This window comes from Raphanus sativus, chromosome 5 (assembly GCF_000801105.2).
Source record: "Raphanus sativus cultivar WK10039 chromosome 5, ASM80110v3, whole genome shotgun sequence".
NCBI classification, from domain to species: domain Eukaryota; kingdom Viridiplantae; phylum Streptophyta; class Magnoliopsida; order Brassicales; family Brassicaceae; genus Raphanus; species Raphanus sativus.
In genome coordinates, this window is record NC_079515.1 from 32,782,083 (window position 1) to 32,807,828 (window position 25,746).

General features: G+C 32.8%; 2 protein-coding genes across 2 annotated transcripts; one reads left to right on the top strand and one right to left on the bottom strand.

Annotated features, from left to right (window-relative positions):
- Window positions 1–3,129: 3,129 nt before the first annotated feature.
- On the bottom strand, window positions 3,130–5,062 carry LOC130495168 (uncharacterized). Its single transcript, XM_056986397.1, has one exon. The coding sequence runs from the start codon at window positions 4,910–4,912 to the stop codon at window positions 3,839–3,841; it is 1,074 nt and encodes a 357-aa protein (XP_056842377.1). The 5' UTR covers window positions 4,913–5,062; the 3' UTR covers window positions 3,130–3,838.
- Window positions 5,063–15,699: 10,637 nt separating this feature from the next.
- On the top strand, window positions 15,700–18,423 carry LOC108861502 (inactive TPR repeat-containing thioredoxin TTL3). The gene is made up of 4 exons (XM_018635376.2): window positions 15,700–16,873; window positions 16,955–17,323; window positions 17,619–17,952; window positions 18,038–18,423. Exons 1-4 carry the CDS (start codon window positions 15,936–15,938, stop codon window positions 18,167–18,169), a joined length of 1,773 nt encoding a protein of 590 aa, XP_018490878.1. The 5' UTR covers window positions 15,700–15,935; the 3' UTR covers window positions 18,170–18,423.
- The last annotated feature ends 7,323 nt before the right edge of the window (window positions 18,424–25,746 follow it).

Here is a 25,746-nt window from a genome sequence, read left to right on the forward strand (position 1 = left end):
TTAATCTGGACTTTCAAACATTTTTGTCAAGTAGTTGGTAAAAATAAAATGAAAAACTTGATTGATAATTTTACTTTTACTTTTACACGTTCCAATATTAGTTATAGTTATATATGTGTATATCTAGATTCTGGAATATCATGATACTGATTATCGTGAATTGAGTCGTTAGGAAACCTCAAATAGTCTTTTCTGTTTAATAACTTTACATGTTTATGGAACATCATGTTACTGAACTTTCGTGAATTGAGTTGTTAGGAAACTTCAAGTGGTCTTTTTGTTTAATAACTTATAAATGTTGGTGTATACCATATTCTATATATCATACAGGTATTGGATATCGTATGCCTCTCAACTCTCAAGAACAGTAGATCTATAGATCGTTGCTTATACATATTCTTTGACTGTTTTATTAGTTTGATGTTGTCATGTAAATAAATAATTTGGCAAAAAAAACAACAGAATAAATAAATATAAAGGTCGAATTGATTTTACCGCTATCACCTGCAAATATTAATTTTTTAAGTTATAACAATTTCTATTGTCTTACCATAATTACAAAAATACCATAAACCGATAGCTTTACACCACTGGAAACTTTTTAAAATAAAAAATTGGTATTCTATAGTGTTTGCGGCTGTGGGAAAATAAATAAGAATATATTTTTTCAAACCATATAAATATAAAAATATTTTATTATTTTTTAAAAAATTGAAATAATATAAATACTAATATTATACTATAAAACTTCTAAGCAAAATAAAATTGCTATAATTTTTAGACACTAATATTATACACCTATTTTTTAATATTAATATACTTATATAAAATACTAATATTGTTAATTTATTATTTAATCGTTATTATATTTGACCGTTAATCAGTCATAACTCTTTCATTTTTTGTAAACGCTTCAAATTTTAACTGTTGTAGCAGTTGTATAAATCAATTAATAATGATTAAAACTGCAATCACCTGCAACCGTACCTGTAATCACTAAGTTTAGTTTACATCAGACCCTTAATTGCCCGCTGCATGCATGAATAATAATTTTGAATATAGTTCAAAACTACTATAGACTATACAAGAAGTCAAACATCACAAGATCTATTCGTAAATATAAAAGTTTATTACTGTGTTATTTCTAACCAATGGTCAATATTATAAGTAACTCTTCTATAAAATCTTTTGTCTCTGTCTGATCATCTGGTATCTCGTCGAAGTTGACATTTCCCCTACTGTTTGGACATGATGATTGCCCAATTTTATCATGAACTCGACACTAATGGCCCCCTTAATTTCCCATAAACCTAATTTTCTTTACTTTAAACGTTATTACAATTTTACAGGGTCCAAATTCGATTATTAGTGGGGATATTATACTATTTATTATAACAGTGTCAACGATGAACCACACGAGCATAGTCAAATGATATACCGGGTTTAGAAATGCGTTAAACATCTCAAGTTCGAAACTTACCATGTCCACATATAGGGAACTCCATATATATATATATAATTTTCATTGTGAACAACCAGATCTATTTATCACCGATGAACAGACTGCTAGAAAAATTGTTGGTTGGATATCGATCTACCGGAAATTCCTGATTATTATTTTTTTAAAATGTGAGCCATAGGTATGCATAAAAAGGTTTTTACCTTTTCAAATTTAGGAAATCAGTAAAGAGAAAAATAGTGGGGCGTAGTTACAGGTAAAAGGCCTGTCATGTCGTGCCTATGAAAAACGCATGATACAACTTTTTCTCGACTAGTGGATCTTGTATATCAAATATTAGATTTTTTGGGTAAAAATATAGAATATTAGTATTTTATAAAATTATACGGAATATTAGTTATATACACTAAATTCCACAATTTTACATATTTTCAAAATAAGGAGCTACACTTATAAGGTTAAATTTATTTGTAATAAATAACGATGTTTTTAGTGAAATAGTTCTCGGTTATTACTCTATAGTTTCTTTTATATTCTGATCGTTGTCAAAAGAAAAGGATCGCGCGTATACGTTTCAGCTGACACGAAATAATTAGAACCTCGGTTTCAAAAGATAAAAAAATAATTCGAACCTAGGATTTTTAGCATATACAAATAATATAAAATCTAAGTTTTTATTTGTATGACGTAGATAGAGAGTACAGACTGAACATTCATATTCATTACGACTTACGTATAAATATTTGTAGATAATCAACCTATCGACGATTCAACGTGGAAACATCATTGCGAAACAACAAAACTGCTTTTGTTTTTTCGTTATTTTCTCTTTTTTCTCTTGTTGCGATAGTAATAGTTTGTCTCCTAAATCTTCTAAAAATCCTTTGCCTAATCATTTGGATTTCCAATCTCCGAAATGAGATATTAAGAGAAAATGTTTATTTTCGTAAAAACATGCTTTTTATCGAACATTAAAAGATGATTTACAAAACTGATAGATACATCAAAAAGGTAGATATTCTTTTTAGAAAATCATTTTTTAAAAAATTTAAGTAGAAAAAGGCAAGTTATATCTTGAATCAAAGGAGGGACAACAAAACCATTGATTTATCTTGAGATACAAAAAGAATAGAAGATCTTATACCATCAATCACAAGGATTCTTGTAAGAAAAAAAATTGAAAGTTCTGACTAAATTTCCTAAAACGCTATCGTTTTCACGTGGAGAAAGTGCAAATCTAACTGACATATCTTCTTTTCACTGACAAAAATGACATGTATTTTTGGCGGGAAAAAAGGTATTAATCTCACATATGATGGAGCAATTCAAGATAGAGTATTATTGTTAAGTTGAACGATCAAGATTAATTATCTTATATCAATGCAACTACTTTTCGTGAACAAACTCTTTAGCCATTTCTTCCTCTAAGAGAGAAGACAAGGAAGGAAAGCGAACAACATAATAAAATAAGTTGTTACCGTGCGATTGAAGCGACTTTATTACTAACGTGAAATCGCCTGAATGATGTAAGTATGTAACCATCAAAATTTGGTTTGATGGATTATAATGAAGGCAACTATCAATTAAAGAAATTACGGTACATGAAGCTGTGACGTAGAGAATGACGAATGTTTTTTTTGTGGAATTGTGATGACACAACAAATCATGTATATAGTTCAAAATTTTATAATACAAAATTAAAAAAAAGATGATGTAAATATATAACTTATGTGAGATACAAATAAAACATGATGATCAATTTAGGATAAGCAGCGGCTAACGATTCCCTCGATCTCGCCACCAATCACTCTATCTGTACATATTTTCTTTCTAGGCAAATAAACTAATAGTGGAAAGTCTTTTTAGGGTTCATGCACAACATAAATTAACAAGTGAGCAAACATTTTCATAGCATGTTATTTGGGTCCCTTAAGACATATATGCTCGTCTTAAAGACTTAAACACACGCTTCTTTGAATTTTTGTAACTAATCACTAAACAACCTGAAATTTCAAATTATACCACGAAGCCATTGAAAATTCAAAATTACACCATAACCATGAGCCGGCAAAGTTTCAAAACCACACAAACTACACATATAAAGTCCACTTCTACATATACACAAATCCAGTCCAACAAACGGAGTAAAGCCAATATGACATTAAAAGGAACAAAAAAAAACAGTGTTCCAATATATAGAAAGTAATTTATAGACCATGCATAGAAGCTTTAGAATATAAAAGATTCCATACTCTTAATTCCATATACTAATTAATGTTCCTTTCATCAGATGTTTTTCGCTAGGATGTTCTATTCCTTTTTTTTTGTGGCTAATATAATAGATACGATCATAATGTAATAAGCAAAGTTAGAATGATACTAATCAGAAGAAGAGATCCACGGTAATTCCACAATACCTTCATTTCTCACATCCGTTGTATTATTCTCCGATCCAGAAGCAACCAACGCTGCGTAGCCATCGGATCTTTCTACCATGGGTTGTTGCCCTTCTCCACTAATGGATCTTACCAGATTATTATCGGCTTCATAATTCTTGTTTGAACCATGAATAATATTTAGGGTTGGCTGCATCATGGATGAAGAAGACGAGGCGATAATGTTGTGAAGCCCCTCAGAGTTTGCTCCCACGTATCCAAAACCAGTACTCGTTCTCAAGCTCAGCGACTGATCCACTAAAGGGACGTTGTTAGAGGATTGGCTGTTGAGAAAAGGGTTCGCTGCTATGTTCTGCATGTTCATGTTACGGAGAAGACTCTGGTGATAATCTGTAGAAGGGGGAGGAGTTGAGTAATGATGACCCGTCGATGATGATGGGATCAGTTTGTGAGGAAAGGGTTTCAAGGGTCGTGAGAATGAAGACGAAGATGAAGGACCAAAGAGATCAAATCTTGATCTTGAAAAAGGAGTAGATGATGATCCGGTGAAAGGAGTAGAAGGATTACCAGTGAATTCTTGAACCATGGCTCTGAAGTTTGAAGTGTCGGTGGTCAAAACAGTCGTAGGCGCTCGTCTCGAGACTCTAGATCTCTTCTTTGGATTCCGTGTTGTGGCCAGACCGGTTTTCTTGTCGGTAGGGACAGAACTAATGGGACTAGTACTTGTGTTTGTGTTTGAAACTACTCTCAGATTCTCTTGAACTGTGTTTGTGAAGAAGACGGGTTCTGATGGCATCGGGGGTGGTGGTGGTCTACAGCCGGCGATGAGATTTGTACTCGTTGTTGACCAGAGAGGATTATCCGTTGACCAACCGGTGTTGAAATAGTTAGCCATAAGAGAGTCAAGATGTGTTTGACCGGCGATATTGGAAGAGACGGTGGTTGCGTTGTTGTTAAACAAAGCAGAGATAGATTGATCGGCGCGTGAGTCGTACTCCTCTTGGTCTCCACCACCACCGCTTGAAGATTGCATGCTACTACTGTTGCCGGAATCCATGGCAGACAGAGAGAGAGAAAATAGGTGATGGTTTAGAAGAGAGAGAGAGAGAGAGAGAGAGAGAGGGTTATAACTTTTTGGGGTTGCAAAGAAACTTCAAAAGGAGGAGTGTGTGAACGGAATTGAAGGCTGTGTGGGAGAGAAAAGCCAATAAAAAGGTGGACACTATTCACCTTTTGTTACCCTCTTTTTCCTTTACTTGAAACTTGAAACTTTGAAACGTGAAACTTAGGGCTAATTACATTTTGGTGTATAATAAATTGACTGAGAGAAAGAGATAGGCTGATCGTATTATGCTTTTTGATCGTTCACGAGTGGTTCGTCGTAGATACCAACTGTTAACCTATTTTAAACTATATACATAACCGCATATTATCGAATTAGCATTTAAAATTATCACTTTCTTTTAATTGCGTTAAGTATTATACAACGCTATTTGTCGTAATTTAGCAACTTGTTGACGAAAAAACAGACAAATTAACTCATAACAAAATGTTTCGTTATACGACATCAAATACAATTCATCAGTAAAACACTAGTTTTGTCATTTTTGTTTTTCTTTGTACATATTAAAAAGCGATTGGCCGTAAAAAAGCATCGAGATTTAGTCCGTTTCATTATCATTGCGTTTCCCAATGAGTACTTCGGAATGTTATTTCCATATGTGAATGGAATAATAGAAATGGTAGACGGGATTAGCCAACATTGAACATATAAAGTTTTTAAAATTGTTTATTTAACTTTTAAATGATAATAGTGTTATAAAGCTCTTAAGATTTTGGTTAAAGGGTTGCTATTCTATATGAAAAGGACTCGAGCAATAAACCTGGCTCCTTTGTTACTGGTTATACTTTTAAAAGATAATATCATATTATAAGAGAAATTATCCCTAGATTTAACTTTTTCATGTAAGAGAATTGTATATGTGTTTCCAAAAGTAGAATTTAGTGAGAGGCTAATATTCAGTCGGCATCTATATATGTACGAAGCTACGTAATTACATGTGAAATAGCGACATTCGGTATGATTAGAGACATTTATCATAACTTGATAAACAGAGCACAGCCTTTGACCGGGTCAATGATCGGTGAGATTTCTTTTTTTTTTGTCAGCAATCGGTGAGATTAAATTTAGAAAATAGATCAACTTGTATCTGCTTCTCGCTCATATTTGATTTTCTTTATAAATATTGTAATATGTTTAACCCACTAACGAAATTACAGTTCCCATTACAATACAGTTCATATAAAATTACCAAAATTAATACTTCTTCCATTTCAAAATAATTTATATTCTAAAGTTTTCACACTTATTAAAAATACGTAAATTTTTAATAATAAATATATTATTTTCTGTGTTTAGCTATTTTATAATTTTTAACCAATTAAAATTCAATAAACACAATTAATATTTTGATATTTACAATTTAATGAAAATGTAAAATATGAATCTTTTAAAAACATTTTTTTTCTAAAATATAGATCACAGTATTTTTTAATTAGTCTATCAACCGGCACATTCTACTAGTCAGGATTTAAAACCATCGGAGCGATATTGCAACTGAATGCAGTTCTGATTTACTCATATTAGTTATTCTATTCTTTCATCTACAAACAATTTTACATCTGCAATATATAATACTATGGTTAAACTTCAACAACGCAAAATATTTCAAAGTGTATTCTTAGTCTGTAATCTTAGAAAGAGATAGCCGTGGTGTAGTAAGTTATAACTAATATAAAAATATGACTAAGAAAAAAAATCTTTTTGTTTTCGTTTTTGCAAAGCATTTCGATATATATAGTTCGAACTATCATCAACTAGTTCCTGCGTATTTTCTCATCCAGTTTACATATTCTGATTACTTTGAACAATGATACTATTATGGGGATTTAGAATATTACTGCTACTATTTTACAAAAAGAAAGAATATTACTACTATGGTACTATCATGAAATAATAATTATATATATATTTTTTGCCACAATTATAACATGCTATAAAGCCTATATATAACTTTTTAATTACTTACATGGAATTCTCTCAGCACCATATTTTGGCAAATTTTAAAATATGATATAAAAAACTAATATCGATGGTCTATTAGTTAAACAATTCACATCTGAATCAGGCCATAAACTTGCATTTGTGGGACGTTGAAGCTATCAAATCCCTAGCCGAATTGTATCCAGGGCCAATTGTATCTAGCACCGGTCATGAACCAAGCCGGATGAAATATTCATCTTAGTTTCTAATTTTTTGAAAAAGATTATATATAAATAAGTTTCTAAATAGTTGCAAAAAAAAAAACAAGTTTCTAAATTTGTAAAAGAAAGTTAAAATTCCAAATTATTAAAATTCTTTTTAAACCGTCTATAGCCTCTCATAGTTGGCCCTAATTATATCCCGTTTCATATTGAAACTCCCATTTGGTTGCTTATACTAATTGAACTAGTTATTTTAGATTGGAATTTCCATATTATATAAAAAGTGTGCATACTATTAGCTAAAAGACTAAAAAAGCATGGAAGTTGAAACGATGATAAATACTTCATTTTTTCTCACATCAATCAATAACTATGGTGATGATTGTTTTACTAGTTTTTAGATTTTGGTTTTTAGATTTTAATTTTTGATTTTGCAGTAAATTTTAATTTTTTTGAAAACATGATTGGTTTTTAGATTTTGGTTTTAGTTTTTCTTTTTAAAGTTAATAAATAAAAATATTAATAAATTTTTATTTTAAAATAACAAAAAATACTGTCATCAAGACACATCTAATATTTTTTAAAATATCTTCTAAACAATATAAATGCAAAATAAAACTATCGTAATTCCTACCTAGATACATAAATTTGATAATACATATATTTATGCCACAAATCTTTTTTTTTTTTTTAAATCTTGTGTAGACATAATTTTTTATATGTGAGTATATTTTTTTATTGTATTCAACTATTATATATAAAGTTAACAGCTAATTTTTTTGGTCACAGGGGAAAATCTAAAGAATTTAGATTTTGGTTTTAACGAAAAAGTAGATTATCAATAAAACATATAAACTTTATATAAAAATAAATAATATTATTTTATTGACAAGTTTTAAAAATGTTTGTAATAGATTTTTTTTTTTCATATTATTAAACAAAGGCTTTTAGTATAATGATTTGGTTAAAGTAATTATTGTTTTTATTTCTTTTCATGTATTAATGCATAAATATAGCAAATTTTAATTTTAAAAAATGAAAAATTAACGTTAGATTGAAAAGCCATAAAAACTTAGAATTTTTTTTTAGAAAATAAAGTTATTTGACAAAAACTAGTTTCTCTAGATTTTGAAAAATCTATCTAAAATTTTGATTATCTAAAAACTGGATTTTTTCAAAAGTAAAAGCCAAAAACTACTTCAAAATCCATAAACAATCAACATCCAGATATCATGAACATGAAAGTTCCGAATATATTTTGTACTTTATATATTCCGGAATTTTTTTAAATAAAAAAAAGTTCTGAATATATAAAATACAAAGTGATAGACATGCAAAATACGGTGGACGTAGGACAGTTTTCATATAGATATCGTGTCATATGAGAAAAGGTACAATATTGATTAGATCCTCCTTCGTAATATCACAATCTAAATACACTTAACATAACCCATGCACTGTAATTTTTTTTTTTTTCCCTCAAAGATTTAGATTATATAAATGGACAAAATCCATAACTGGCCGAAGCCCGGTTACAACCAGAAAACAAACTAAAAGCCCAAACAACCACGGGCTGCACAAAAACATACAACGGCCCTCGGCCCAAAACCACAAGACCCACGGCCCAGACGGACAAAACGATGAGGAGGCAGTCGCGACACGTGGAGGACTCTGCTCCATTCACTCGACATCCGTCGATACCGCCTCAACCCAGCCGCTTCCGCCGTTGCACCACCACGTTCGTCGGAGCTTTGAAACCGACAAAGCCTCCAAACCGAAACCTAACCCGTTCTACAGCGCACAGTCATCACGCCGAGGAGTATAATCGTACCTCGATATCTCCATCGACTTTCAACCACTTGAAACCCTAGACCGGCGAACTCGAGAACCACCTCTCTCAAACATCACCGGCAAACTTCACTTCTAAGAAGAAGATCTCCGCCGTGACTCCAACCACCTTTAACCGCAACCATAGAAGACGAATACGAAACGAAATAAAGAAAAGAAACAAAGACCCAAAGATAAGGGTTTCTTCGCGGCAGCACGGAGCTATACTAGCCTCCGTCCTCCGAAGCTAAAGCCGGCGAAGGCAGATCTGAGGGAGACTCCTTCCCGGAAACTAGACCGACGACGATGGATCTGAGCGAGCCTCCACCTCCCGGGAACCACCAAAAACAGAACACACTGGCCGCTTCCTCTCCCGGATCTCCAGAAGGAACGCGTCGTTGCTCCAACCACGAACCCACCGACAAAGATAGTGTCGTAACCAGAACTCGGACAAGGCGTACGTTCACAGGGCGCCGAAGAGGAAGCCAAAGGAAACACTTTTACTCTAACCAGAAAAGACTCCGGCGTTGGCACGGCCGCTTACGCGCCGGCCAAACGCCGGAGCCAAACAAGGACGCTCTCTCTTCTCTCTCTTCTCTCTCTTCTCTTGTCTCGAATATCTCCCCATGCACTGTAATTATCTTTCCTTTTCTATGGCCCCCTTCGTATTTATTAATTAAAAACACTGTTGATGTTGACCGGTGTTGCACATATCTTAAAACAATTTCTTCTAATTTTAACTAGAAATGATCATAAATATATAAATCAATTGTACAAAATATTAAAATATGATTCTCATTTTTAGTCTATCGTACTTAGATTGTATTTAATAGATTGGACATCATGTATTGTTCACGTCTTAAACATCTTTAAACAACAATATAAAACGGACCATATATTACAGAATAAAACTTATGCAAAAACACAAATTCTAAATTTCTGGACAAACAAAAAAAAATATTTTAAAGCTAAAGATTTACCAAACCAAAAATAAAGTAAACATTAATAATACATGATGTCCAACCTAAACAAATAAAATTAATTCGATACAGCTGATTAAACCTAACTGTAATTTAACATGAGAGAATTAACTATTAAAATACACGTGTGAAAGAATAATATGATTGTTATGTTATGCTTAAAAAATAAATTTTAAAGGTCTGATTAATTATCATATTATAATGTTGAGGAATATTGCATAGACGATTGTATATTCTATAATTTTATTACCATATAAAAATACATGTGAATTTGCAAAAAAAAAAAAATACATGTGTGAGTGTATAACTTCGAACCGTCATATAAATTTATATTCGATGATATGCCATGCACCATACCAAAGATTTTTTTGTAAATATTTTTCTTTATAATCTGTATAATTTGTATTTTTGGGTTTTTGAATTTTAAAATTTCTAGTGTATAAACATTAATGATTTTTTAGTCAAATCATTGAATCACAAAAAACTTCCAAAAATATATTTTTTAAAAATGATACGTTAAAAAGAATTCTTAAATTTTCCGTAAATAAGTATTTTATCATTTCCTCTTTTTCAAGCGAATGTCTAAGCTGTTACCCATAGTTAAGCAATAATTATATTTCAAAAAGAATATATTATTACCTCCACTTATGTAAGAATAATTTTTTTTTGTCGGTTAGGTTTTTGTTGGTATCCTCACTGGTTTGATTCTTTGACATCCAATCACCACCGAGAATCCACACTTGTTATCATAATATCTATATATCTGTATATACAGAATATTAAGTACACTAAAATCATACAATATCTATTTTGTAACTTATCTTATGCTAGCTGCGACTTGCGAGTAACTTCTTTTTAAGATGCGAACGGATCCTTTTCTTATACGATTGCAGCTTCACACGTTCGATCTCATTTACTAGCCGAAAGATTCGCAATGCGAGAAGCAAGCCTCAAATGCAGGGACCTGGGTATCGATGTGAATCTGACTCTGTTTCCCTTATTAAAGTTTTAACTTCGGAAGCGTCTAGTGCGGAGTTATATGGATTTCCCGTGAAAGAGATCATGTGGCCGATGGTCTAGTTAAACATGTTTGTCTGATGAGTTAACCATTGAATAACAAACTTTATAAAGTTGTGTTTCAAAAAGAAAATAAAATAAAGAATAAAAAATACGATTGTTTTGTAATAAAAGAATATTGTTGATGTTTACATCAGTCTTGCTCTTAGCTGATAAACCAACCAAGTGGGACCAATTCGGCTTATTATTTTAGAAGCCAGTTATTACACATATATACTCATTTGCTTCATGATATCTCATGTTTTTATAGGTTTTTAGATTCACATTTTAGCTTATTATAGTCATGGAGTTGCATATTAGGAGTATATATTGCATTAGATTGTTCATTTGCATATCACAGGGTTTAAAGTTCACAATTGGAAGTTTAGGGCCAAATCAAGAGGTCTATTCTGCAATTATGAAAGTTCGGGGCAGTATACAAATAAATCAAGACTTCAGGGACTTGGTTGCAAAAAGCCAAGAGTTGGCCATTGATTCTCCTCGAGCTTTCTTCTGGCCGGACTGGTTGATGACGGCGAGCCTTTGTGAGCACCACACGGACAGAATTGAGCACGGCCACGGCTTCGTGGAGCAGACCATGGCCTGTAAGTCCGAGCACGGAATCGGAGTAGAGAAAGACGGAGGAGGTACGGTGACTTAATGATGAACGCAGCTTGATGCCATCACCGGAGCTCAGATTGATGACGAGGTAGTGCTGTCGCGGCTTGGAGCAGAGCTGAGGCGGTCGGGATTGATGATTGGAGCAACGAACAGAGACGAAGTCGGTACGGATCAGGCCACGACGATGAAGGCGAACATGACGACCACGAGCTGAGACTTGGGAATTGACAAAGAACACCGCGAGCTCTATCTCCAAGCCCCTGTCTGATATCGACATGATGCAGCGATCAAAGGTAACCGCTGGGAATATGGCGAACTTTGCAGCGGCAAAGTGGAGAGGACGCGAAGACCGCTGTGCACGAGATTTTGAAATGTTGACCCGGTTTAGTCCGGTTGACTTTGGTTGACTCCGGTTTAATCTTACTAAACCAGCTCGAAATTTGCCTCTCTATAAATAGTTTTAGATCTCAAAAACCCTAATGTATCTCATTTTCTCTCAAGACTTTGTTTCATCTTGTAAAAGCTTGAACCTTTTAATCATTTTAAGGAAGTTCTTCATCTTAAATCTTGTTTCTCCTTCTCATAATCATGATTAGCCTTGAATCTCACATAGATTTAAGGTTTCTCATGGAGATTAGAGAGTAGACACACATTGAATTCATGGGCTAGGGTGATGAGGGTGATTAAGTGAAGATCTAGGGTGTTTAGTGTTAGATCTATTGTTTCCTTGCTTGTCTACTATCCTTAATGCTAGCTTAAAGTTGGCCTCTTTGATCTAGAGCTCTAGACATTTCCCACCCACAAGGTGTTTGATGAAATGTCTGAACCAAGTAGAGCTTGCTCTAAACTTGCCTTACACAAAGACCATTGTGTTAAGGGAGTTTAGATAGTTAATAGACTCATCTCTAATGATTGCTTAGATCTTTTAGGCTCAAAGACCTTTGGTGTCTAGTTGATTAAAGCAAATGAACATTCTTCTTGACCATAGAGCTTGTTTATTTTAGTGTTCTAGACTTAAGGAAGTGTTTGATTGTTAGCTTGCCACTCTAGCTTGGATCTTAGTCACCCAAAGTCAAGTCCCTAGTCCCATGGATTCTACCTTAGCATTTGATTGAAAGTTTAGTTCTTGCACTTATTTCTTGATAGGATTTGAGATCACCTTGTTCATATTAGTAGGTTCTTAGCTTGTTACCATCAATCATCTTTCTATTTGCTTAGATTAAGAAAGTTTGTGTATTCTTGGTGCTATAGATCACTAGTTCTCTGTGGTTCGACAACCTTTCTATACTATCATTTGACTTGGAAGCTTTGAAAACTTCCAATATCACTTCAGATTTGTTTACTCCATTTACAAAAGCGGGTTTGTATCAACTGGTTACTTCTCTTTTGGACAAATAGAAATAATAAAGATAAATCAAGTTGAATTTTCATCAGTATTTAACCCTAAGAAAAAATAATAAGATTTATATTTACTATTTCACTTGTTTCGTTTTATTTGTCATTTTAGATTTGTGCACACAGATCAAAAAATATTTATTTTTTATATTTTCTAAATAAAACCATCATTATCTATGTAATTAACCATATTTTAATTATTAAAAGTTGAATAACATATAAGGTTAACAAACTTTCATTAAAACTATAAAACGATATTATTTTGATATAAAGGAAATAATTTTTATTATATTTTAGTTACGTTTCAGCTAAGCCTATAAAATTGTCGAACCGTTAAAGCCAACCCATACTTTAATCGATACGAAGACTGTGTAGAATTCATGAGACTGACTTGCTTTAATCAATCAATCTTCAAGGTATATTCATACAAGTATTTAAGTCGGTCTATTCTCGAAGACTTATATACACAGCTAATTACACAATACATATATTTATCTTTACATCATAAACTTGGACCGAACTTATTCCAATAGATTGAATTCAATCTTAACTAGATTACCTCTTTTGGACATATATACAAAACAAACTGAAGAGAATCAAGTTTTTTGGACTGAAATATATATATTTATAACTTTTTAGCCTATGTAATATTTTTAATCTATGAACAGGTAATCTATATAGTTTACAAAAAAAAAAAACAGGTAATCTATTGAAATAAAGTTGGTTTGAAAATAGAAAACAGTATTCTGAAACATAACGTTCGAGATTGACTCATACTCCTACTATTTCGCTTTGTATCGTAGTTAAAAGTGTGAACAATCAGTTAATTATCATAATAGACATATACATTCTAAGTTTTCAAACATACAATATGAATCATAATAGACATTCAAACAATCAGACGTTCAAACAAGTAGAGATGGCACGATTTCGATTCTAGTTAATTATCTGATTCGATTCGATGTTCTAGAGATTCAAAAAATTTTAAATTTTTGATCGGATAGCCGATTTAATCTGTAAAATAGATAAAATTTTTGAAATAATATTTTTTTTTTAAAATTCTAATAAATTTAGTAAATAAAAATACTATAGAACTTATATACAGTATAATATTACACAACATATATATAATTATTTAAATATATGTGTATATATATGCATATAACTGATCAGATCGATGATTATTCATTCTTAAAATTATTAGTATTGTGATTTAATTCGTTTCTTACGGATTAAATCACAATAATATGTTTTGACAATCCTCAAGAACGGCTTTAGAGCATCTCCATTGGTGAACCTCATGGAGAGGTTCACCAAAAAAAAATTTATTATTTTTTTATTATTTTTTTTTACTGTTTGATTTTTTTTTCTGTAAAAAAAAAAATAAAAAAATAATAATAATCGACCAACTGCGGGCCGCCACGTGTCGTGGGGTCCGCGAAATAGTGATGATACAGGTTCAGTGGGAAAAGACTATGAGAGGGGAGGTTCATAGAATTTGATTTTTTTAATTTTTTTTTTTTTTGGGATTTGTGTGAACCCCCCGTTAGTTTCACTAATGGGGATGCTGTTAGAGGGACCACATCTCGACCCGACATGAGGTCCAATCCTTGAAGCCTGAAATAAAAGTAAATGGGCTTTATATGGCCCTTACAGGTATACATGACGTAATCAAAGATCTGCATTCGAATACAGCGCCGCGAGTGTTTTTGGTAATCCTCTCTATACAAGTGTTGCTGAGTTTTTTTTTTCTTTTGGGATTAATTCAGGATATACCGCATTTACAGAATAGCTCAGACTAATCCATGAGAACAGATGTAATCCACAAATGAATTTTTTCTCCAAGACTAAAGCACAATCTCATATTCGTATATCGTGTAATCACACATATTTAATATCGTGGGGTTGATTCGAACCCATATCATTTACCTTTCCAAAATCTACCTACCGCTACCAGTCTACCACAAAACCATCCATGTATAATTAACGTGCATTCTTTATACTGTCCAGAGCGTGTATAGAAGACTTTAACCCAGTGCCATCTTGAAAAATAAAGGCTAAGCTTTTACTCTCTTATCCGGTCACGAGAACTGAAAGAGCCTAGCGTAGCCTCCATACCATGACTTGGTCATGTCACGATATATATTGTAAAAGTTTCTCTCTCTAGCAAGGCAATATGAAATCAATATGTTCAAATACGTGTTTCTCTACTACTTTTATTTCATATATAAACTTCTTAGAATGGTTCACCAAAACACGCTTTGTTTACATAAAAGAGAAAAGACAATACGTGCTCTCCATGAAAACATCTAAAAGTGGAACTAAAAATGGAATCGAGTGGAGAAAAACACGGGACTAAATTACGGACAAATCTCCCACTTTCTAAATATTCCCTCTCTCCCTTACACGACCGAGTTAGTAGGCAACAACCATAGAATTTCTAAATAAAATAATACAGCAAAGTGAAAAAAATAAAAGAAAGAAATAGCTGACAGATTTAAAAAAAAAAACAGAATAGAGGAGATTAGTTAACCACTAATGAATTGGCATCAATTTTCAACTCACCACCAACTCATTTGACATCGAATAATTAACAAAATAAACATTTTTCTAGACGTTTTATTTCCTTTCTTTTTTCAGCTAATAGTCATATCCTTCTCATTCCCATAGTTAAAACCTAAAATCATAATGACACATAAATATTAAATTTATGACACCATTACAAAACACGAAACGGAAGATTCTTCCGTTCCTCATTACCGTCCGACCAAGAAAAGCCTAATCACATCATCTCTCTCTCTCTCTCTATTATGTTCTTCATTTTTAAGAGATGAGATCTTTCTCTTCTCATCGCCATTGATCCTCTGTTTTCTTAAATCCTAAAACTTGCTATATTGGTGGAAGAGGGTATTCAGATTCCTCAGGCCGGTTCTTAAGATGGGGGAGAACGCGGCGGAGAGAAGATCTGGTTGTGGTTTATTGAGTGTAATGTTTGGTAGACGTGGCTTGTGGTCCAAGAAACCTACTCCAACCGATAACGGTAGCCAGAAAAGCACATCTACGGCTGCGACCGCCAACAGCAACATTCAGTTCACTAAATCTCCCGGTACCGACCTAAAGAAGCCTCACCATGACGTCAAGGTTTCCATAGAGGCGATCCAGAACAACAAGATCCAAAATCAGAATCAGAGATCGGTAGTTCCATCAAAACCCTCTTCTAATCAATACCCTAATAACCATCAACTAGGGACTTACGAGAATCAACATCAACAAAAACGGAGTAGTTACAACAACAATAGTAGTAGCGTTGATCCATACCATGGAGGACAGAGGAAAGTGCCGAGAGAAGCCATCGGTCTATCGGGTGAGCTTGAAAGCATGATCACCGATCATCAGAAGTCAAGAGGAGCCAATGGTTTGGTTCGTGCATCTTCTAGCAATGTGATGTTATACGGAAACCTTGGTAATCTGAACCAGTCCGGACCAGCAATGACCCTAGGTTACGGTAATGTTAATTCTGGTGGAGGATATGGTGCGACGACGAGGACGAATGTGGCTGCTCCTGCAACGGTGACAACAAAGAGCCAAGATCAAACAGGATCTTTGTGTAGAGTAATCTCAACGAGAATGGATCCAGAGACGTTGAAGATAATGGGGAATGAAGATTACAAGAATGGGAACTTCGCTGAGGCTTTAGCTTTGTATGATGCAGCCATTGCCATTGATCCGAACAAGGCTGCGTACCGTAGCAACAAGAGTGCGGCTTTGACTGCGCTAGGGAGGATTCTCGACGCGGTTTTCGAATGCAGAGAAGCTATCAGAATCGAGCCTCATTACCACAGAGCACATCATCGGTTGGGTAACTTGTACCTCAGGTAATCTAATACCTCAACAAATGAAAACATTTGAAAATAAAAAAATAAATACATTTTGAAATATCTCACAAATTTTAATAGGTTAGGAGAAGTGGAGAAATCAATGTATCATTTCAAGCATTCGGGTCCTGAGGCTGATCCAGAAGACATTGTAAAGGCGAAAGCTGTTCAGACACATCTTACCAAATGCACAGAAGCTAAGAGGCTACGAGATTGGAATGGTTTGATCACAGAGACAACAAACACAATCTCTTCAGGAGCTGATGCAGCTCCACAGGTTTATGCATTGCAAGCAGAAGCATTGTTGAAGACACATAGACATCAAGAAGCAGATGATGCTTTGTCCAAATGTCCGGTTTTTGATGTGGAAACCAGCACTAGGTACTACGGACCGGTCGGTTATGCAGGTTTCTTGGTTGTCCGTGCTCAGGTTCACTTGGCTTCTGGGAGGTTTGTTTTTTTTTCTTGGTTTATTATATATTTATATATTAGGGTTACATATTAGTCTCAAATTTGAATATCCTGGTTTTATTTTGTAGCTCTTTGGTTATTTTGTTTTAACCTGGTATTGAGTGTGTGTAGGGTGGAACCAGGTCAAGTTTAAATATACTGGTTTAATATCACAAATGTAGTTCTAAATCCATAATTTATTTCACAATTTATGTGTCAACCCAAGCTGATTGTTTGTGACTAATATGCATGTCTTCGGTTTTAAAACTCTAGTTAAATATTTGACTTGCATCAGATTTGACGAAGCCGTGGAGGCGATCCAACGCGCCGGGCAGCTAGATGGGAATAACCGGGAGGTGAACATGGTTTCACGGCGAGCTCAAGCGGTGACCGAAGCTCGGTTCAGAGGAAACGAGCTGTTTAAAGCTGGACGGTTCGAAGAGGCGTGTGCTGCTTATGGTGAAGGACTAGACCATGATCCGCGAAACTCTGTTTTGCTCTGTAATCGTGCAGCTTGTCGTTCGAAGTTAGGTCAGTTCGAAAAATCTGTTGAAGATTGCACGGCTGCAATCTCTGTCCGACCAGGATACCGCAAAGCTCGCCTCAGAAGAGCTGATTGTAACACTAAGGTGAAAAAAAAATAGAGTTGATTTTCAAAGAATAATGAAATTGTGGTTTTTGCTGTTACTTTAAATTTATTTGTGTGGTGTGCAGATGCGGAAGTGGGAGTTGGTGGTGGCAGACTACGAGATATTGAAAAAAGAGACTCCTGAGGATGAGGAAGTGACCAGAGGATTATCAGAGGCACAGCAACAACTCATGAAACGTCGTGGCCAAGACTCTTGAGTAGTTTCCGGTGGTTAAAAATATGGAATGCGAAAAAAAAAATACACTTCCGGATAAATTTCATGTTTGATTTTGTTTTTGAGCCGGTAAGTGACAGACCTAAATGACAATCTTGTGATTCTTTAAACTTTTAAATTTTTCTTCTTCTTTTTTTGGGTGATCAAATGTTGTATAGAAAATGAGATTGTGATGATGATGTATTTAGCTTTTAAACACACAACTTGTCCATGGTAAATCAAAAAGCTTATATTCTCGCGCCATAATCTATCCAAAACAAAATAGGTATTTGTAGAATTAGGGGTGTTAATGAGGATTAGCAATGATGAATCATCATTGTCATAGGAGAGAGATATTATAATGCTAACCACACAATGTTAGATGTTTCTGTTTTGTTTGATGCGTCCCAGTTCGAACCCGAAGATATAAAAACCACGGTGATGTGCAATCCACGACCAATTCATTTTTGAAAAGTGACTTTTCGTGACGTGAGATAAACCCGTTCTATGGCATAATGGTTTAACATTTTGTAAATTTTGAAATACAATAACACATTTGCTTTCATTTCCTTTCAGAAAATAAAAACACACACACATACACGCAATGTCAAGCACACTAGAATATATATGATCACATCATCTTTCATTGACCCCTCAAATGTCTATATATATATATAAAGTTATAAATACGTTCACAACTTCACATCGTGGAAACAACGACTCGCAGATCTTGACAAAGTCCGAACAATGATTCCTACTTGCCGACAGCTCAGACAGCGAAGCATCACGAGCCAACCATTACTCCACTGTAAACTTCTCCTACTCTCCTTCCTAAGAACAACTTCTTCTAGAGATATTGGCGTTTCGGTATACAGGTTTGGTTTGAATTTCAGATTTTCAAAACTACAGATTTAAATATCATTTATATAATTATAAATTTCGGTTCAGTATCTATTTGAAGTTATGTAAAAAATTCAAAGAACCAAATATACCTTTAAAATTTTCAAAATTCAAAATAGAATAATATACAACATATAAATTTGAATAATGTATGATCAAATACCTATAATTAACATAAACTTGGTTTGGTTTTGATATTTGGGTGAGTACAAATCTGTATTTAAGATATTTCTAATGTTTTAAGTAATTTTAGCCGTTCTTTGATCTTTATTTAGTTTTAGCTATTTTGGATTCCGTCTTGTTTTTAAAAGATAGGAGATCTGTAGCATTTTGTTTGTTTGTCTGTCTCTTGCTAATTAATTTTAGCTATTCTTTGATCTTCTTGTTTGGTTGTTTCTTGCTTATTTGTCGAGTTAGATATCAGTGATGTTGCTGTATGGAACTTGACGTTAAAGGCTTATACGGATACGGGTTTTAAAGAAGCTGTCGACTTCTCTTCTGCATTTCATACAAGTGGCTTGCAGCATCCAAATGAAAGTTAGGTTATATAGTTTAACATTAGGGCAGCATTGAAATTAGGATTTCATTTGATGCTCTCACCGTGGCCAATAGTCTCATAAACATGTACTGGTAAACTGAGAAACGGGCTTCGCTAGGACAGTATTTTAATTTCACAGTATGACTGAACAAGATTTTATTTCGTGGAAGCAGTGCAGCTGTCACGTTGTGGACTCACACCATACCATTATACCATGACGAGTGTTCTAAAAGCAACTTGTTATATTTAGGTTTATTATGAACTTCCAATTTATAATTAATTGGCAATAAATATGTTTACCATAATCTTTTATATGATATTTTAGATTTCTTTAAATTTTTTGATATATGATACTTTATTCATAATACCTCTTTTTTAGATGATAATTTTTCTCTGCCAAAATCTCGAAACTTTAAAATTTTTATACTCGATTGAGCGATTTAATACGACAGCTATACCCGGTCGATAAGGTTATATAATTAGAACAATTACCTGGTCGAGCGGGTTATTAATAGGGGTTTATGGTATTCGAGATTTGCGCTTTGATATCATGTTAGATTCAAATTTATTATAAATTTCTAACTTAAAACCAATTGACAATAAAAAAATTGACCATCATTATTTATTATTTAAGGTTACCTTAAATTTCCAATATGGGTTACTCCATCCCATGCAGTTAAAACCAATAGTGTTCCTGACAGTTTTGTCTCTAGTTCTTTGATTGACTGAGGCCTACTCTCGGAACAGGTGATGACAGAGTTTATCTTGAACAAGTATATGGACTTTAAAAAGTTAGCTAGGTTGGCTTCCGATATCAACTAATTTGAATCTGCTAGCTGGTGGTGCGCGTGTAAAGGACCAGACCAAAAAGAAGGCGAGCAGTATGTGGAAGAGATAATGTCGCTGATGCAGGGAGATGATTATACGATGTTATAGTGTAAAAGATTAAGTGGTTGACGCTGAGTTGTTGCCAAGGGATAAAACGGCGTTTAGAAATGGAAGTTTTAGCAAAGTGATTCAGGAGGCAGCGCCGATCCACGGATGTTAGATGTCCTAGTCAGAACTAAAATATATACATTAATCAGCCGAGTAATTTTTTGTTTTAAAAATAGATAAATTTAGTTTGAAAAAAATGGATAAATTTGGTGTGTCCTACTCGACCGCTTCTACTGCGTACCCAATAGACCGGACCTATCCAAGCCCGGCTCAAATATTAAAAGGGCCCTATCCCTGTGAGTCACGTGACCAGGATTTTATGTGATACTAGAAGGATTATTTATGGTTGAGAATGAGAGGAAAGCTATAAAGATCGATGATCATGTTCCAGACGGTCTTGTTGCATAACTGTCTAAGACTTCAGACATCAGTTCTGTGATTGCTGTATCAAGCAATGTAGTTAGCTTGCTGGCCAATGATTACCATGAAGGCGTTGCAACAAAAGATTAGAAAGCCAAACCTTGGTGCTAGGTTGTTTTTGGGTGGTATTGGTAGTGAAACTAACGTGAATTGATTTCAAAGAAAACAAAGAACTTAAGAGCAAAACTTGAGACAAATATCTGTTTAGGGCTTGTATATTATGTGAATAAATAAATTTACAATTCTTTAGATCTCTATATATACCGGTCTTAAAACCCGATTTTCTTTTCTCTTTAACATATTTATCATAGCAAAATTAATTTTGCTAATCCTAAAAATCGTATTGTAACATTTATACGTTGGATCCTGAATTTTTTATTGGTGCAAAAAAGATTTAAGACACTTCCAGATGAAATAAATTGATAATGCAACTGCTTTGAACAAGATAGATGTGAGCTGTGAGTGCATTCTTAAATTGAGCACGAGATGAAGAGCATACCAGTGCCGGCTTAGAGCAGGTATAGCACATTTGCACACGATCATGTCTTTCCCTCTACAAAATTGGGTATTGTTTTATTAAGAATTATAAATATTAGACCATAATTATCGGGGGTCCTTCAACTGGTCCTTGTGTATTTTGGGTCTAAAAATAAATCAATAATGGACATTATTATGTGGGACGGGTCTTAAATAAAGACAATCTTAGCTGGTCCTTCCTTGCCACCTGTCACCTGTCGTCCTTCCTTTCTCGTCATGCATTATTGTTTAAAAAAAAAAAAAAATTAATCTAAGGACCAACTAAAAATCCCATTAATAATCACAAATTTAATCAAAATCCTCAACATTGTCCTAAACTACAAATATTAATATAAAACTATAAGGACTTGCAAATTAGTCCCACTGATATTGATGCTCTTAGGGTTATAGTTTTTAAATAGACTATAATATAACTTAAGATTGAAAAAAATTAGGCCAGTATAGGGCCCTTTTAATATTTGAGCCGGGCCTGGTTAGTACTCATACTTCTAATTCTTGGTAACTTAAGGAACAACAATCTGGAACATTTTTCCCAGAACCCATACCATTTTTTTCTTTTTTGCACCAACCCAGAACCCATACCATAGTAAGATAGTTTATGTGTATTGTACTATGTGTAAACTGGGTTTATTAGATACCCATACCATAATTTGGGTTTTGTTCTGGGCCTTACGTGCTAACTGTTCAACGTGGCAAAATTAATGAAATTAACTCTAATGTTAATGTCTTCTTTCTTTTCTCCACCACAATGTTACTAGATTTCTTTTTAATGTTACCAGATTTGATAAAAAATATTAATAAAGGTAGCATATGCCTTCGTAAACGTATATGCTCCTTGTGATTTGAAATTACAGTATGCTCTAGCTTGAGATATTATTTGTTTGTCAACAGAAAACAATAGTTTAATTTCCAAACGAGTTTTTTATTTCCAAACTTCGAGCATAAAATTTTATGTTACTATTATCATATACTAGGATTTGGACCCCTTCCCCCCCCCCCGCCCCCCGCGAATCGCGGAGGAAAATCAATATTAATTTTCAAAATTATTATAAAATGATTACATACTACATGTTTATAGCAAAAAATGAAAAAAGAAATAACTGATATAGTTAAAATAAAACATTAAAGATGAAATATATGATTATTGTAGGAATTTTATTATAAATAAAAGATATTGTAAACATTAATGCCACAAGGATGCAATCTTTCAAAAGTATTAGGTTTACTAATCAATATTAAATTTTCAATATTATTTTAAAATGATTAGATATTAAATATTTAAACAAAAAATAAAAATATTAATCATTTAAATATATATATATATATATAACTGATATGTTAAAAGGATTGAGGATGAAAACTAATTAATAGAAATTTATTATAAATAAAAGTATTATATTTTATATTATATATTATAAGCAAAATAGTAAGCAAAGAGTTAAAAGAAAGTGATAAAACCTTTCAAATTCTTTTTAGCAGTTTTGAAAACAGCAACAGAAGATAAGTTTTGCTGAAAATATGAAATTTTCATAGAAATAAAGAGAATTTAAGATTATTAAAAAGGTTATAAGTGAAAGGTATAAAATGAATATTTAATACAAAATTTTACAAATTTTCATAGAACTTTACAATTAATTTTTGAAAATAAATATATTTTAAAAATATTTTCCCATAAATAAAAGTACTACGATCATAAAAACAATTAAAAGTCAAAAGGTGTATTACAAAAATGATGATGAAAAGTTAAAATCTAAGTTATATTTTCTAAGAAGGTTATGATCATAAGTAAAAAATACAAATATTTGAAAACTTAACCTTTTAAAATAATGTTTAGTTAATAATTTAAAGAAATAACCAATATGTTTACTAAACATGATACAATTAAACTTATGATAAAATATTTGTATGGGAAAATAAAGGTTTATGAAAGCAAATTATGGTCATCTCCACAGCATAAAATATGTCATATATAATCTTTAAAACCAAATATAAAGTATATATTTACGAAACCCAGAAATAGCGATTAAAATATGAAACAAGATAAATAAAAGTCTGAATTAAATTTATTTGGTTCACAAACTGTATTGGAACACATTTCCAAAACTGGATTGTTATTATATTTCAGGTTGTTCTCGGTATACTTTGAATTTTCGGGTTCTTGTTGAATCTAAACCTTATCCGACCCATTCTGAATCTAGTTTTTTGGATCAGTTTGGGTTTGATTATGTTAAAGATAATAGATTTTTAACATTTGTATATTTTCTTCACATATATCTTTGATGGACTTGGATTTTGGATCCAGATAATTTGTCCGCACTTAAATTTTAGTACGGAAAAAGCGAAAAATAATTCTAATAAACACTTGTAAAAAAGTTCAAAATTATATATAAATGTCATAAATGAAAAATTATGATGAAAATTTTGAATTTTCAAAAAAATATTGTTATTGAAAATATAAGAAAATAAAAATAAAAAGTATTAGTAAGAAGATTCAACGCTTTAAGTGAAAGTATGTAAACTAAACATCATATTGAGATTTTCTCGCAAATTCATAAAAGAACTAAGGTTTTGAAATGGTTACTACTTTCTGTGTTTCTCTTCTTTTGTGAATTTGCTCTAAGAGGAAATAAAGAAGAAGAATTAGGGTTTTTTACGTACCCAAAGAAAAATATTCCACCGTAATCTGTTGAATGGCAAATGATAGTGTGATAAAGAAACATATATAACCCGTTCAATTTTTCTTTTGAGAGGATTGTGTCTTTTGGTATTAAAAAGAACAAAGGGTTGTGACTTTTGAGAAGCAATAATTCACAAATGAAACAAACGTTGTGTGTTTAGATTAGTAACTGATAAAGAAACAATATACTGTATACATTTGTTGAGAAATTTTATTTTGAAAGGGCTGCGTTTCTTGAGAAATGTTGTGTCTGTTGCAGAAAAAAAGAGAAGAGTTGTGTCTTTTCAAAAAGGAAACGTAAAGACACCGTTTGAATTAATAACTGATAATGGATGATGTCATACATTTAAATGTAACTAAAATTTAACCATTAGATTGCATAACAAAGCAATCACTACTGTCCGTTCTAAATTTTATTTTCCTATAAAAAAATGCTGACATCATATGGCAACAAAAAAGGGTTTGCTATTATATATAGATTCTCATATTCCAACTGAAACCAAGTTGGGTGTGTGAACCCACCAAATTAGACGGTTCAGATTCAACTATTCCAAGAGTTCCAATGCACATCACATTTGATTAATTATATTCGAATGCTTGTTTTTAGTCTTTTTATTTGTTAAAAAAACTACAAAGAGGTGATCTGTGAACCGTTGATGATTCCATCAAATCAGAATCTGATATCGTTTAAAGTATGCTGACACCCACTTGTAACTCATGCTTAATATGCCCTGACCTCAAACATAGTGGTTGAATACTTGTTATGTTCTTGATTACGGGTTCTGCTTTGACTCTTGGAACGTGGGGTTTTCTTTTATTTAACGATGATTAGCTATCTAAAGAGAGAATACGCAACTATCATTAAGAATGCATGTCATTACCAAAAAAAGTGTTTTACTCCCATATTAACATCTGCATATACGAGTTAACGCGAATAAATTAGAAGTTGAAAGATTATTGCGAAATCACAAACTACACATATTTAAATTGTATGGAATAAGGGAAACATCAAATGGCTCATCGTTCATAACTTTCACTAAACGTAGTTCGATTAATTGGAGTTGATTATTTAGTCATTAACTGCTATGGCGTATTTTGATTATATATGTAAAATAACACTATTTTCTTGATTTTTTGGAATATTCGGATTTTTTTTTTCAACAAAAAGATAGATATGCAAACTTTTTCGAACACTTTTGCAAACCATGCGGATTTGGGCGTTGTAATTGTAGATTTTTTCTCTCCAATTTTTAAATAGTATCACATTATTTCTGATAGGAGATATCTTCCCATCTTTTTAACAATAAACTCTAAGTATTTATCAGGTTTCGTAATGGGATCTTTCGATTCTGTTCTTAAAATATTTCTTCGTGTATTTCTTTTTTTTTATAATAGAGAAAAGTCGTAGAATCATTCACAATATTTTGAGTATTGACCATTTCTTCTCCCAATTCGTTGTTGTTGTCTCTCGCATGAGATTCGTGGCCATAATCGATGACTTATCAATATGTTTATGTTGAATCCAAATTTAAATGGTAAAGAACTTATTATAACCAAAACGTTTAGCAAAAAA